This window comes from Cibotium barometz, chromosome 63 (genome assembly GCF_041138505.1).
Source record: "Cibotium barometz isolate CiBa-2024 chromosome 63, ASM4113850v1, whole genome shotgun sequence".
Taxonomy (NCBI): Eukaryota; Viridiplantae; Streptophyta; class Polypodiopsida; order Cyatheales; family Cibotiaceae; genus Cibotium; species Cibotium barometz.
In genome coordinates this window covers 32,666,626-32,681,969 of record NC_141108.1, presented here as the reverse complement: position 1 = coordinate 32,681,969, position 15,344 = coordinate 32,666,626, and the positions used below count along the sequence as shown (strand labels likewise).

The window sequence follows — 15,344 nt, the reverse complement described above, 5'->3', positions numbered from 1 at the left end:
CCCAGTCATAGGTGTCACCAGCCAGTATCCCGCAACAACATCAACCACCATCATTCGCAGTCAACCGAATTTCAGCAAGTATGATGGTAAGTGTGATCATTCTTCAGTTAATCAATTTATTCATCAGTTTAATGCTCATTTTCCATTAGCTAGGATCACAAACCCACAAGACAAAGTCCACTTAGCGGCTCCCCATCTCACTGGTGAGGCAGTCACTTGGTGGCAGCATTGGTCTAGTATTCATACTGACCAGGCCATAGGTGTCACAGCCTTTGACTGGGACATCTTTGTCCATGACCTGAAGACCAGATTTCTCCCGCCCCATTACATGACCGGTCTGAAAGACGAGTTCTATGGACTCAGACAGAACGGTTCCCCAGTGCTTCAGTTTTCCGGTAAGGTTATTACTTTAGCACAGCAGTTAGGGTTATCTGAGCAGGCCAAGATGGAGCAATTCATTCGTGGATTGGACTCCAACATTCGGTTCACAGTTCGTAACTTTGAACCAAGTACATATGACCGGGCTTTGACTCTCGCTCAGAATGAAGAAATGAAGCTCAACGGGGGCAAGTCAAAGCAGGCATCTCAGTCCAGTACCAAACCCCAGCAGAGCAGCAATCAGCTGCACTGACAGGAAAAGGTAACGCATCTTCTAAAGATGCTAAGAAGGACAACAGTAATAGCTCCAGTTCAGGGGGTAAGAAGGATAAAGAACCTAAGAAAACCCCTGATGAAAAGGCTAAAGCAGGCATTACTGGAGGTTATCTTCCTCCAGAGGAGCAAAAGAAGTACCAGTCAGAAAATAGATGTTTTTTCTGTCATATTATAGGGCATGGTAAGAAGGATTGCGACAAATGGCAAGCGGCACAAGCTGCCAAAGCTCCTTCTGCCACAGTTGCCACAGCCTCTCCAGCTCCTCCAGCCCCGCCTACTACCTCAAATGCAGTTCAACTTTTACCTTCCATGCATCCTATGCCATCCGTGGTATTTGATGCTACGCAGGAGGTTGAGAGCGATGCTGCTCAAAAGAGCCTTATCCGAGCTTATGGCTCTACCCAGGGCCGACAGTTTGTAGTCCTTTTCGATATGGGTAGTTCTGAAGACGCCATCTCTCCCCAGTTGGCTAATAAATTGAACTGCACTTTAGTCCCGTATCATCTGGATGTGGACGGGTTTACACCTGGTCTTCGCACCCACATTTCCCAGAAGGCACAGCAGTTTGCCTTTGAAGTTCAGAAGGCCTCATTTCAACGAGATTTCATCGTCTCCCCTCTGTTAGGGTGTGACATGATCTTAGGAATTCAGTGGTTCCGTCAGTATGAGCCTATTCCTGATTGGGGACACGACACTTTTACTATTTGTAAAGGTTTTCCTGAGCCTGTCATGATTCGTGGGGATAGAAGCATTCTTGGCATCCCATTGATTTCACATCTCCAGGCCCAACGAGCTATCCGCAAGGGAGCAGAAGGAGCACTCCTTTATGTTCGTGCTCAAACAGCCCCTCCCTCATTAGTAGCATCCCTTACATCTTCAGTCCCTCAGTTAGCAGACCTCCTATCCAGACACCAGGACATTATGCTTAGGGACGATCTCCCACCCAGTCTCCCACCCTCTCGCCTTGGGGACCATCACATTGATTTGGTCCCTGGATCAGATCCTCCTAGCAGGTTTCCCTATCGTCTTTCCAAGACTTTAGAGGGCGAGTTGGAAAAGCAGTTATCTGAGCTTCTCCGAGCCGGATTCATTCGGCCTTCTTCCTCCCCATTTGTTGCACCTATCCTATTTGTTCAAAAGAAGGACAAGTCTGCCCGCCTTTGTGTAGACTACAGGGCATTAAACAAACTCACTATCAAGAATAAGTTTCCTATGCCCAAGATAGAGTACATTTTGGAGCGTTTAGACGGTGCTAAGTTTTTCAGTAAGATCGACCTCAAGAGTGGTTACCATCAGGTCCGCATTTTTGAAGCTGACATTCCAAAAACAGCTTTCAGGACAGAGCGTGGTCACTACGAGTTCGTAGTCATGCCTTTTGGGCTTACAAATGCACCTGCAACGTTCAATAAGATGATGTCTAGGATTTTCGCAGTCCATATTGGGAAGTGTGTTTTCATATTCCTTGATGACATACTAGTCTTCTCAGCCACTGCGGAGCAGCATGAGAAAGATGTGGAGAAAGTCTTGCAACTTTTGCGAGATAATCAGCTCTACATAAACGTGTTAAGGAAGTTCAGTATTTGGGCTACATCATCGGTTCCGATGGGATTAGACTGGACCCATCAAAGGTTCAGGAGATCTTAGATTGGGATATTCCTAAGACCGCCCAAGAAATCCGTTCATTCATAGGTCTTTGTCAGGCCTATAGCACACATGTCCATCAGTTTTCCAACCTTGCAGCACCTCTTACCAACTTGCTCAAGGGGGTGAAGACTCGCAAGCAGAAAGTCTCAGTTACATGTAAGGCACTTGATGGATTCCCTGCACTCCAGAAAGCTGCCTCAGAAGCACCTATATTAAAGTTAGCATCATGGGACGAACCTTTCAAGGTCATCACCGATGCCAGCAATGTAGCCATAGGTGCAATCCTCCAGCAGGACAATAGACCCGTGGCATATTACAACAGAAAGTTGGATGTCGCCGAAAAGAATTATTCGGTATATGACAAAGAGCTTTTGGGTGTGATCACAGCGCTCAAACATTGGAAGCCTTTTCTTTATGGACAGGCTTTCACAGTGAAAACAGACCACCAAGCACTTAAGTGGCTTCAGACTATGCCAAGTGCCCAGTGGAGTGATCGACAGGCCAGGTGGAGTCAAATCTTCCAACAATTTGGAGGTATGATTGAATACATCCCTGGAAAGCATAACCCAGTAGCAGATGCTCTCAGTCGAAAGTCCAGCATCCATGCAGTCCAAGAAGCTACCATTCTCGAAATCACGGGGAAGGACTTGGATAGTATGAAAGACCAATATGTCGACTCCCCTGAGTTTGGTACTCAGTATAGTTTGGCCCTCACTTCTGAGCCTGGCCACTATTCAGTACAGAACGGTTGGTTGTTCTACAAGAACCGTCTCTGTGTTACTCGAGAAAAGCGTTCCGCTCTTCTCCACGATGCCCATGACTCCTTAGTTGGAGGACACAGGGGTATCAATAGTACCCTCGAGAAATTAGAACGGTCCTTTTATTGGCCAAAGATGAGGCGTGATGTCTATGCACATGTACAAGCCTGTAAGATTTGTCAAAAAGTCAAGGTTCCCCATACAAAGAAGGCAGGTTTACTTCAACCTTTGCCTATCCCCGACGGACCTTTTATCGACATATCTATGGACTTTGTAGGGCCCCTACCAGCATCCACTGGATCCCGTAACACTCAGTGTTTTACCATTGTGGATCGCTTTAGTAAGTTCTGCATGCTCATCCCATGCAAGCATACGGCCACAGCCGAGGATGTAGCCCGTCTGTTTCTCAAGCATTGGTATCCAATTTGTGGTTTGCCTAGCACCATAACATCAGACAGAGATTCCAAGTTTACCTCGCATTTCTGGAGGGCATTATTTGAAAACTTTCGAACTAAGTTACAGTTGTCTAGTGCATTCCATCCCCAGACAGATGGCCAGACAGAAATTTATAATCAGTTGGCCTTTGATGTCCTCAAGTCATACTGTCATGACCAGCAGTCCAAATGGGAGCACTATCTTCCGTTGGTCCAAGCTATCTTGAACGACACTCATTCATCCAGTGTCGGACGGACTCCATATGAAGCAGCCTTTGGTCGCCGTTTTTCTTCTCTTTTGACAAGAATGGTGTCCCCATCTTTAGAGGCTAATAAAACCATGGAAGCATTTTCCGAGATCATTGAGTCAGTTAAAGACCGCTTGACCAAAGCTCAGGAAGCATATAGCAGACAGGCAAATAAATCTAGACGAGATGTCCACTTCAAGGAAGGAGATTGGGTCTCTTTGCGTATCATGAAGCAGAGATTGAAACAAGTGGGCAAACATTGTCCCAAGCTTTCATTCCGTAGTTTTGGCCCTTTTCCAATAGTTAAGAAGATAAGTGATGTCTCAATGAAGTTAAAGTTGCCTGCCAATTGGACAATGCATGATGTTTTCCATGTTTCTTGGCTAAAACCATATGTTGGTCCAGAAGTGTTTGATGTTTCAGATGAACAGCAGCCAGACGTGGTAGACGAGGCAAAAGTTATTGAGCCTGAGCAGATCCTTCTTCATCGATGGAAGCAAGGTTCCGGTCGCCGGATTCGTCAGTTCTATACGAAGTTCCGAGATCGAGGCACCCACGAAGCCGTATGGCTCGACAAGGAGTTCTTCCAGGAGTACCCCCAGTTATTGGCGGACTACTTAGAAGCCATGAACCTGCCGCCAAGCTAATCAAGAGGGAATATCACATGCACTCTGCACTCAGTGCATGGTGACAAGATGGCTCATCATCAGAAGTGCAGCAGTTGTACAGTTGTAGAACCCAATAGGATGATATTTGTCGTACGCCGTGACCCCATTGTATATCCTCAGTCCAGGATAAGTCAGGCACGAGCTACGTAGGTCATTCCTCAGCCTTAGTGGGTCAGTCAGTCAGTCAAGTCCCTTAACCCACTTGGAGAGAATCATTCATGCATGTAGAGTCAGTAGAAGCCTTAGGGTTTGCATCAGAAAGCACTCTGCATCTTGCATAATATGCATACATATGCCTGTGCATCATTTAGAACATCCCCAAAGCCTTAGGGAATTTACTGGGATTTATCTGGTATTTTTTCCATATTTATTAGTATTTATTTAGCATTATTTGCATTATTGGGCATTTATAAATATTAACTTTATTAAATGACCAACCTCCAGTTAGTATAAATAGGCTTGCCTAGAGCCTCTTTTCCTCATTCAGTCTTCATTGTGCTAAGAGATCTCCTCTCTCTTGCTTTCAGTCCAAGACTAATCCAGCCCTAGAGCCCATAAGCTTTCTTCTCCAGCCCTTGAGAACCATAGCTTCAGCCCAGCCCTAGGTGCCTGCATTCAGCCCTGAATTCAGCATCAGTTCAGGCCCACAGTTCAGCCCACAGTTCAGCATAGTTCTACGCCAGCAAACAGTGCCTCTTCTCTGCGTTTTTGCCCAGCCGTACAGCAGCAGTCCTGCGTTTCAGTACAGCAGCCCAGCAGCCCTGTTTCTCATGCGTTTCAGTCCTCAGCCCTCTCTACAGTCCAGCGTTTCTGTCCACAGCAGATTCCAGCCCTGAAGGTTCAGTCTACAGCAGTTTCCAGCCCTGAAACTGTTGTTTGCATCAGTGTCCAGCCTTCTGTGCATCATCCACACATTCAGCAGTCATCTAGTGAAGGTAACACAGCATTCATATGTGTTTTCAGCATTCTAACAGTGTGTAGAACAGTCCACCTTCTTCTTCTTTGAGCCTCAGGTGTGCAGCCCTGTGATGCTTGAGCTTCTTGTGCTCGGAAAGCACAAGGTAAAGAATATGGATGTATACATTTAGCCCTTGATTCATCTTCATGCCCTTGGGAAGAGTGCATAGGCTCGAGATCAAGTCATTGAGGTGTTTCTACAGCAATGTACAGATCAGCCGCTCTCCGATCCTCCGAGATCTTGCGTTTGGCTTATCTACAGTCCAAAGTCATTCTCTCTAAAGTAATAAAGCAAATACTATCTCGTTATCGGGATAGGGGGCCCTTCAGTGGGTAATTCGGGACCCAATCTGGTGAACAGTTCTCATCTCTCTCTCTCTCTCATCTCTTTAAAGTTTGAAGTAATGAAATGGATTGCTAAACTCACAAAACTCGAGATACAGAAGACGGTGTGAGCATTTGTGTGACAGGATCAACCAATACAAAGACTTCCGCTGCATATCACATTTCTTTAAAGTTTGAAGAAATGAAATGGATTGCTAAACTCACGAAACTCAGGATACAGAAGACGGTGTGAGCATTTGTGTGACAGGATCAACCAATACAAAGACTTCCCCTTAGGTCTGCATCAGTAACCCATCCATCTGCATTCTTGCACAGCATCTAGGGTTGCACATGGCTTGCATAAACAGTCATCTTAGCAGTCACCTTAGCAGTCAGTCTTGCATACATGTTACCCATGAACTCTCAAGGAAGAAGGACATCCATCATCAAAGGAGGACATAAGTTTGGACTTCAACTGGCAACAGCAGGGGGTTTCTCTTCCACAGAAGACGGAAGTTTGCTCCAACATCACCTCAGGAGGTTCAGAGCTTCAGGTACGACGGAGATGGTAGGTGAAAGGTTTCCAGAGGCAGGTCAGGGGTGACTCAGGTATTTGCCATTCAGTTCCCGCAGTACATGGAGTCTTGGCTCAAAGGATTTCACTCCTGCAGACGGCCTCAGTCCCAGCAGAAGACAGAACGGGGCAGTGGTTCGGAGGAGAAGGATCGCAGAGTAGTCGAAGGTTGCCAGGTATCCACCCAGCAACAGTTTAGCAGCGGGGAATGTCACATGCACACCAGTCAGGTGTACAGTGACATGGCATCATTTTATGGCATCATTAGCATCATCCAGTTCATCAGGTATTTTACAGGCATTTAGTCATGATTTAGTCAGGCATATATGAGGGTGTTTTATCACCAAAATCAGCATGACATCATGGATGAGGCAGCCGACTACCATTTATGGTATTTTATGGATTTATGAGCATTTTATGTACTGGCCGCCGACTGCAGCCTACTATCTGGCCGACCAGCCCTCTCACCCTTATATATTCAGGCGCCTCTGCATTCAGTCATCATAAGCCCATCAGTGAAGCGCATCCTCATCTGGATCATCAGCGTTTCAAGCTCATCATCAGCAGCAGTTAACGCATCATCAGCAGCAGCAGTTAACGCATCATCATCAGCAGCATAACCAGCAAACGCATCATTCTCAGCATCATCATCAGCAAACGCAGTCAGTTCAGCCCAACAGGTCTGCGTTTCATCATCCCATCAGCATTCAGCATCTGTTCCAAAGCCTCCCTTCAGTGTTTCCTTCCCAGGAGACAAGGGAAAGAGTGGACAGCAGTTCATCCTTCATATTCAGCATATAGGCAACATATTCAGCAGTACAGATCCATTTGGATCTCATTGTAACATCATTCATTCATCTAATATAGCTGCATTGCATTGACACATATCTGTTTGTCTCTTAAACATCATTAAGTGCAGTTTAGTCAGACTAAGGTTGTGATTACTACGGTCATAAGCTCCCACATGTCACATCATCAAAGACTTTGAGGATTCATCACTCTCATCTACACTTCCAAGGAAATTCTCTTCATGGGCGACACCCAATTGTACAAAGAAGCCAAGTGCTACTAAATCCCTCGAGCCAGCATCATGTGTTTGATGTGGTTGATCACTTGGGGTGTGCAATTGAGGAAGATGAAAGAACGCACACAAGCATTGACACGATCCCACAACTGTGCCTAGGGCTCCCGCTCTTTCTCAGAAATTGCATCTAGGGTCGTTTCGGACTCCATTTTTGCATTTCAAGTTTTGCACAGATGTTTTCGTCAATTTGTGCAAAAATTTCGACAGTGCAGTTCTTTGCAAAACAGGCATACGTATTCTATTGTGGACCGTACTACATAGCACGAGTTGTTTTCTGTTCAGTCTTTGCTTCATTACAGGTAGCTTTTGCATCAGTTTCAGTCAGTGGCCATGGCTGATAACAGCAATGATGTATTTCGCATGTTGTCTGCTGATGACAAACTGGATGGAGACAGCAACTACCCACTTTGGGCATACATGATGCAGCATGTTTTGGTTGCAAAAGGAGTGTGGAACATTGTGCAAGGTATGGATGTACGTCCAGGTTCTGTGGATGTAGGATCTGTTGAGGATGTTGCAGGTTCTAGCAGAACTACTGTTGCTGCTGTTTTACCCACTGCTCAACAAGCTCGTTGGGATGGTAAAGATGCGCAGGCTCATGCCTTGATTGCACTTTCTGTCAAACATAACATCACCCCACATATTCGTTCAGCTAAAACAACAAAACAGGCTTGGGATATTCTAGCTCGTTTGTATGCAGGTCGTAAAACGAGGCAAAAATCTCTTACCTGCGTAAAGAGCTAGAATCGAAGATTATGCAAGAAGATGATGACATGAATGTTTTTCTTGCTGAGATTAAAGATCTCAAGGAACAATTGATTTCTGCAGGTGAGAGTATTCCTGATCATTCTCTTGTGCAGACTGTTCTTGATGCTTTACCTGAGTCATATCAGACTTTTACTTCCACGTGGAGACTTGTTACTGAGGACAGACCTGATGTTGTCAAGTATGATACTTTAGTCAACAAGCTCTTGCAAGAAGCGCAGTCCAGGCAAAACACGGTTAGGCAGCGTGCAGTTGATCAGGCATTTATTGCTGTCCAGCAGAGAAGAAGTGGTAAGGCAGTCCCTTCCACTGTTTCTTCTTCTATTAATAGGTCTGCAACTTCTTCTCCTTCCACAGGTAACAACAATAGGTCTGAGAAGGCTCTTGATAAAGGCAAGAAAAAGATCAGGTGCAACTATTGTAAGGCAACTGATCATGTCATTAAGAATTGCCCTAAGCTAAAGGCTAAAGAGGCAAAGAAGAAAGAGTCAAATGCAGCCACAATAGCGGATGCTTCTACAAATGCAGATTCTGCAAATGTTGTGCAGGATACAAAATGGGCATTTAGCGTGTATTGCCAGTATGACCCATCTGTACATGATGCATGTTTGGCAGTTTCTGTTGACTCTGATGTATGGTATTTTGACAGTGGTGCTACAAAGCACATTACCTCGCATCGTGATATGTTCACTTGTCTTGAGGCTGTCCCTAATGGGAATACTGTCACATGTGCCAATAATGCTTCTTACCCAGTGAAGGGCGTTGGTAAAATTATGCTTACTGCTACAAATGGCAGCGCTTTCACACTTTCAGATGCTTTGTATGTGCCAGGGATAAAGAAGAATCTATTGTCTGTCTCTGTAGCAGAGGGGGAAGCTTGACTCCAAGTCCCGCAAGTTGGTATTTGTGGGGTATAACTCTCTTTCCAAGGGATACAGGTTGTATGATCCAGAGAGGAACGAGATTGTTGTCAGCCGGAATGTGGTCTTTGACGAGCATGTTCCAGCATCCACTGTCGAGGAGCCGCCACTTCTTGGAGATCCAGAGGAGTCTGATGATGATTCCCAGTCGACCACTCGAGTTGATCCACCTCAGTCATCACAGGAGGTTGAGTTCGCAGCTGGAGTTGAGCCCCCGCGACCACTGGAGGCTCCACGATCTGTTCGAGTACCTAGGTGGTTGTTAGACACCCTTCGGGAGTCAGGTGTCACGGAGCTACCCTCCGAGTGGACCACAGAGGACGGCCCTCGAAGATCACATCAAGTCCGAGATAAACGCAACACGGCGGAGCTTCTTCAGGTGAACTATGCTCTGATGTCTCGTATCATGCGGGATAAAGAGCCCACTTCCGTAAAGGAAGCCCTTTCATAGGATACTTGGAGGGAAGCCATGCAGGTGGAACTTGACGCCATCGAGAAGAACAACACTTGGGAGTTGGTACCGAGGCCGTCAAAGCGGTCAGTCATTGGTGTCAAATGGGTCTTTAAGACCAAGTACGCGTCTGATGGGTCGGTGGACAAACACAAAGCCAGGCTCGTGGCTAAGGGTTATGCTCAGCGGCCAGGCATCGACTACGAGGATACCTTTGCACCGACAGCACGGATGACCACGATTCGGACCGTTCTTGCCCTTGCTTCTTCTCAGAGGTGGCCCGTGTACCAGATGGATGTAAAATCTGCGTTCCTTAATGGTGACCTGCAGGAGGAGGTGTACGTTGAGCAGCCTCCAGGCTTTATTGTTCCAGGATCGGATTACAGGTTACATAAGGCCTTGTATGGTCTTAAGCAGGATCCCAGGGCTTGGAATCAGAAGATTGATTCCTTCTTTATTCGGGCTGGATTCCAGAGATCGGTTGCAGATCCGAACCTATATCTCTTTCGGGAACGCGGCATGGTCACACGTATCATCCTTTATGTGGATGATCTCATTCTCACCGGCGGTCATGTGGAGCACATCGGAGTGACGAAGGCTGCCTTGTTAAAGGAGTTTGAGATGACCGATTTAGGCTTACTCCACTTCTTCTTGGGATTGGAGATCTGGCAGACCCAGAGGGGGTTTTTCGTCTCTCAGCAACGGTATGTTCATGAGTTGCTTGAGGCCTTTGGGATGGAGAACTGCAAGCCTATTACTTCGCCGATGGACCCAAACACAAAGTTAACGGTTACAGATCCTTGTGAGCCAGTTGATGCCTCGCAATACCGGAAGCTAGTTGGTTCATTGATCTGGTTGCTGAACACCAGATTGGACTTAAGCTTCTCCGTGGGGCTGTTGAGCTCTTTTATGCAGACGCCATTGAAGACTCATTGGGACGCAGGATTGCGAATCTTGCGGTATCTGCAGAGTACGAAGGATCTGGGACTCTTTTACACAAGAGGGAATGGAGTCAAGCTCCAAGGTTGGAGTGACTCAGATTGGGGAGGAGATCCAGACACGAGGAGATCTACTTCAGGATACACTTTTACCCTCGGCTCAGGAGCAGTTTCTTAGAGCAGCAAGAAGCAGCCAACTATTGCCCTTTCTTCGACAGAGGCAGAGTATCGGGCTGCTTGTGGTGCTGCTTGTGAGGTTGTATGGCTGCGGAGGCTGCTAGGCGAGATTGGGTTTCCACAGAGGAAGCCCACAGTCATCCAGTGTGATAACCAGAGTTGTATAGCTATTGCTCACAACCCGGTTTTCTATGCCCAGACCAAGCATATAGAGATACAATATCACTTTGTTCGTGAGAAGATCTTGGCGGGTGACATCTTGCTACTTTATTGTTCGACGGAGGACAATGCGGCGGACCTCTTCACGAAGTCTCTACCTCAAGCTACGCTCAGGCGACACTCCAGCTCCCTGGGGTTAGTTTCACAGCCAGGAGCTGAGAGGGGGTGTTAGAAGTCATCTCCTGTCTATTTGTATACACCAAGGCCTCTGTTGTGGGTGTGCCCGCCCGTATATCATTTTTCCACACTCCCCGTATTTTTTCCCTATTTTTCCCATTTTTTCCTAGTGGTTGGAGGGCTGCCAGGTGATGCCAAGAGCACCCTATTGCTGGCCGACTGGATCTACATCAGTCGTGGGCTTCAGGGTTGCAAGCCGACTTGTTTTGATCAGGCGTGGGCATCAGGATTGCTGGCCGACTGCATTTTATGTAGTCGTGGGATTTTCTCCAGTCGTGGGCACTATCTGCTGCTGGCCGACTGCCCTCATGGAGTTGTATATATTGCCTCTCAGCCCCCACCACTTTCTCATTCAGTTTTTCGGGATCTTGTGTATAGAGAAGAGTTTACACACCTATCTCTCTGTGTTTCTTGTGCTGATTATTTTCTGCAGTCTACTTGCTCTTGTCTACCCAAGTTTGGTTATCATTTCCGCTGCATATTCTGACACCTCTACTGGAATTCATACCGTCACTAGCACCATGACTCCTCTGTTGACAGTAAAGCTTTACTTACACCTTGTAAAAACATTTATTTTCACTGGATGAATCATACACAGGTGAATCTTGCATCTAAACCAAAGACCCCCCAACATGGGAACGCTTCTCAGTCAGCAAATTGTTATTCCATTATCAAGTTGTAGCCAAGATGATGCAGTTCATTAAGAGCATGCTTCTGCATCTTAGCTAGCATGTATGCAGCACACACATACAAACTAAACTGGCACCCCCAACCCAATTTGAAACCCCTGCAGCCCTTTTATAATGCATAAAAGATTTGCTCAAAAAAACTATACATACAGCCAAAGGAACCTGAGGCAACCATTGCAAAGTGGTAACCCTAAAAGACATCCTTTTCATCCAAACAAGAACCATAAAACCTCTTTTAGAAACCTTCAAGCTGAGGAACTGGAAAAATGCCTTGTGCCATTGAAGGCTGCAATTTTCACCCATATATATTTCTCTCTGGAAGGCCTGTTTCTTATTTGAGACTTCAATCTTCAGATTTCTCATTGGGATCTTTAGATACTGTTGAAGCATCTACAAGAATATTAGATAGCTTCTCATATATTTCAATCATCAAGCCAGTCCCATGTTTTACTTTCTCACTTAGTATCTGGCGGGCAGCTTGTAAAAGATCTGCTTTAGCAAGTGACTGAGCAATCACCAAATAAGTAACATCATCTGGTATACAATGCCTTTTGACCATCAGATCCACTGCATCAAATGCCTCCACCACCTTGCCAGCTGTGCAAAGACCGCCAATGTAAGCAGTAAAAGATACGACACTTGGACTACAGCCACTGGCCCACATTGCTGACAATAGTTTCTTTGCTTCTTCTATGTGTTGTGCCTTGCTAAGGCTGGCAATCAAAGTGTTGTATATCACAACATTCCACAGGAAACCTTTCTCCACCACCTTCTTAGACAACTCAAGTGCCTCGTCTAGCTTGCCTGCTTTACAAAGCCAGTTTATCAATATGCCATAAGTCACAATGCTTGTCTTGCAAACCTTTTCAATCATTTGTATGACAGTCTCAGGTTCTTCACACATAGGTATTCCCTTACAAAGGCTCTCGATGATGCTATCACAGGAGGCAAAAGAGGCCTTCACTTGCCTTCCAAACAACTGGCTTGCAGCCTCCACTCTGCCAGCTTTACAAAGAGCAACAAGCAAGGTGTTGTAGATACACGCATCTGGAACACAGCCACGGGAATTCATTTTCTCGAGTATTCTGAAACATTTATCGAGATCGGCTAGTTTGCAATAATAGTCCACCAGTATGGTGAAGGTAGTGGTAGTAGGTGGAAAACCTTTCTTTTCCATAAAAATCACAATCTTCATTGCATCATCTATCCTGCCTGCCTTGCAAAATCCATCTACGAGTGTATTGTATGTGATAGTGTTTGGTTTACAGTTTGTCATTTCCATTACCCTCAGAAGTTCACTAGCCTTTTCAAACCTGGAAGCTTTACATAAGCCACCCAATAGAGCATTGTAAAGAGGGGTATCCAGCTCAACCTTGCGATCAATGGCTTCTTCAATTAGCCACTCAGCTTCCTCTATCTTGCCTGCATCACAGAAGCAGGAAACGATGGTAGTGTAGGCCACCTTATCAGGGGAAAACCCTGCTTTTATCATCCCACGCAAGACTTTCATGGCGTCTTCCAGCCGTCTAGCCTTGCCATAGCCATCCATAAGGACACTGTAGGCAACCTGGTCAGGAGAACATCCTGTATTCAACATGTCTTGGAAGACCTCCTCGGCTCGTTTGATGTATTTTGCTTTGACAAGGCAATGGACAAGGACGGTGTATGCAAAGAGTGAGGGCTCGTGCTCCAAGCTCCTCATATGCTCAAAGGTTCTCTCTGCTTCTTGCAACATTCCCAAGCGGCCATAAATTTGAATCAACTTGTTATACAATCTTGCATCTCCAGCAATACCTGCATTTTTCATGTCAGCAAGATAGTGTGAGATACCCCTGATATCTTTAGCCTTACAAAGAATGTCGATGAGGGCGGCATACGACTGCACATTATGTCGGTAATTTCGCTGCTGGCCAGCCCAGCCAAAGAAGCCTGTGGCAGCTCTTACATCGGTAGCACGTTTGATCACCTGGCAAACCAGGAAGGGTCTCAGGAAGGCAGAGAAAGGGCTCAAAGCTTCTTCTACAAGCTGGGGTTCATGCGAGCCTCGCCCAAGAATCTCCACAATCTGATCAATCTTCTTCCACTGCTCAAGCTCTTTCCAGCGTTCAAAGCTTGCCGTGCAGTGACTGAAAAGTCTGTGCCGCACCACTGCAGGCCCTGCTTCTTTCATAGCTTTTCCCTTCTCACATCTCTCCTGCCGACGAGCAGACCATCACAAACCCTTGCGTTCCATCAAAACTCAAACCCTCACCCTAACTGAACATGACAGTTTTATCTACTGAGCCAATGTGAGCACTCCCTAACAGAACAAAATCCAAAAAAAAAAACCCTTTTGACCGTCACAAGCAAAATGTGCTAAAATGTTGTTTTTTAGTATTAATTAATTAATTTGGGCAAATGAGGGACGATGGTTTCAAAGGTTTCCGTAAGTTGCAGTGAAGTGCCTATTTTAGCATGTAAGTAATCATCTTCCAAGTAATCGTTCCAGATCTTTCAAATGGACGATATCATCTCGTCTCCATGCAAGGTCTACACATAGCCTCTATATTTTCCTACATGCAGCCTCTGTATTTTCCTGCACGCAGCCTCTATATTTCGTGGAGCTCCCGAAATCGTCCTCCTCCTCCACCCAGGAGATCTGTTAATTCTAGGAGCACAAAAATATATTAATTTGTTTATGAATCTACTCCTCGCACAGGCGGGAAGGGGGCAGGCGATTTCGCGGGCCTCGACGACTGCAGAGGTGGAGGGGGAAGGGGGCTGGAGATTTGGGGAGCGGCGTGGGGGCCTCGGTAGGGGGAGAAGACGGGAGGCGGAGAGGCGAGGTGGGTAGGTGGGGTTAGGCTTAGGTTAGCGTTGTATTAGTTAAATGCCAGTGGCATTTAATTAATATAGCACAGATAAAGTTGTGAAATATATATACAGCACAGAAAAAATATAGTTGCCCAAAAATATGGAACCAAAACCTTCTTTTTGGCGGATCTAAAAATGTAGTAATCTCAAAAAATATATAAATGTTATTTTAAGGCTTATTTTATTTTTTATTTAGCAACAAATCTTGGAAAAATGCTATCATCGAGAGAGAGAGAGAGAGAGAGAGAGAGAGAGAGAGAGAGAGAGAGAGTCTACTCTCTCTCTCTCTCTCTCTAGTAATCTCAAAAAAAATATAAATGTTATTTTAAGGCTTAATTTATTTAGCAACAAATCTTAGAGAGAGAGTCTCGATGATAGCATTTTTCCAAGATTTGTTGCGAGAGAGAGAGAGAGAGAGAGAGAGAGAGAGAGTCTCGATGATAGCATCGATGATAGCATTTTTCTAAGATTTGTTGCTAAATAAATTAAGCCTTAAAATAACATTTATATTTTTTTTGAGATTACTAGAGAGAGAGAGAGAGAGAGAGAGAGAGAGTCTCTCTCTCTCTCTCTCTCTCTCTCTCTCTCTCTCTCTCTCTCTCTCTCTCTCTCACGAACCATTACACTCAGTTTGTCCACATGGTGCAAGGAGGAACAGGGGTTGGAGGAAGGATGAGGAAGTTTAGGTATGTCTACTTGACGAGAGGAGTGGATGCTTGCTAGAGAGGAGGCCTCCATTTTTGGCTACCCGAGCACAGACGTGGCGGGCCGGAGCTTTTTCTTATACAGTGGGAGGAGTAGGATGGAGTA

At 45.7% G+C, this 15,344-nt stretch overlaps 1 protein-coding gene across 1 annotated transcript in view; it reads right to left on the bottom strand.

Moving 5' to 3' along the window:
• LOC147603963 (uncharacterized) overlaps positions 1 to 14,369 on the bottom strand; it is an 82,772-nt gene extending 68,403 nt beyond the window's left edge. The window contains exon 1 of the mRNA XM_086796286.1: positions 11,952 to 14,369. Within this exon, the coding sequence (XP_086652412.1) occupies positions 12,025 to 13,851 (1,827 nt within the window). The 5' untranslated portion in view covers positions 13,852 to 14,369 and the 3' untranslated portion in view covers positions 11,952 to 12,024. The remainder of the gene's footprint in view (positions 1 to 11,951) is intronic.
• Positions 14,370 to 15,344: the final 975 nt, after the last annotated feature.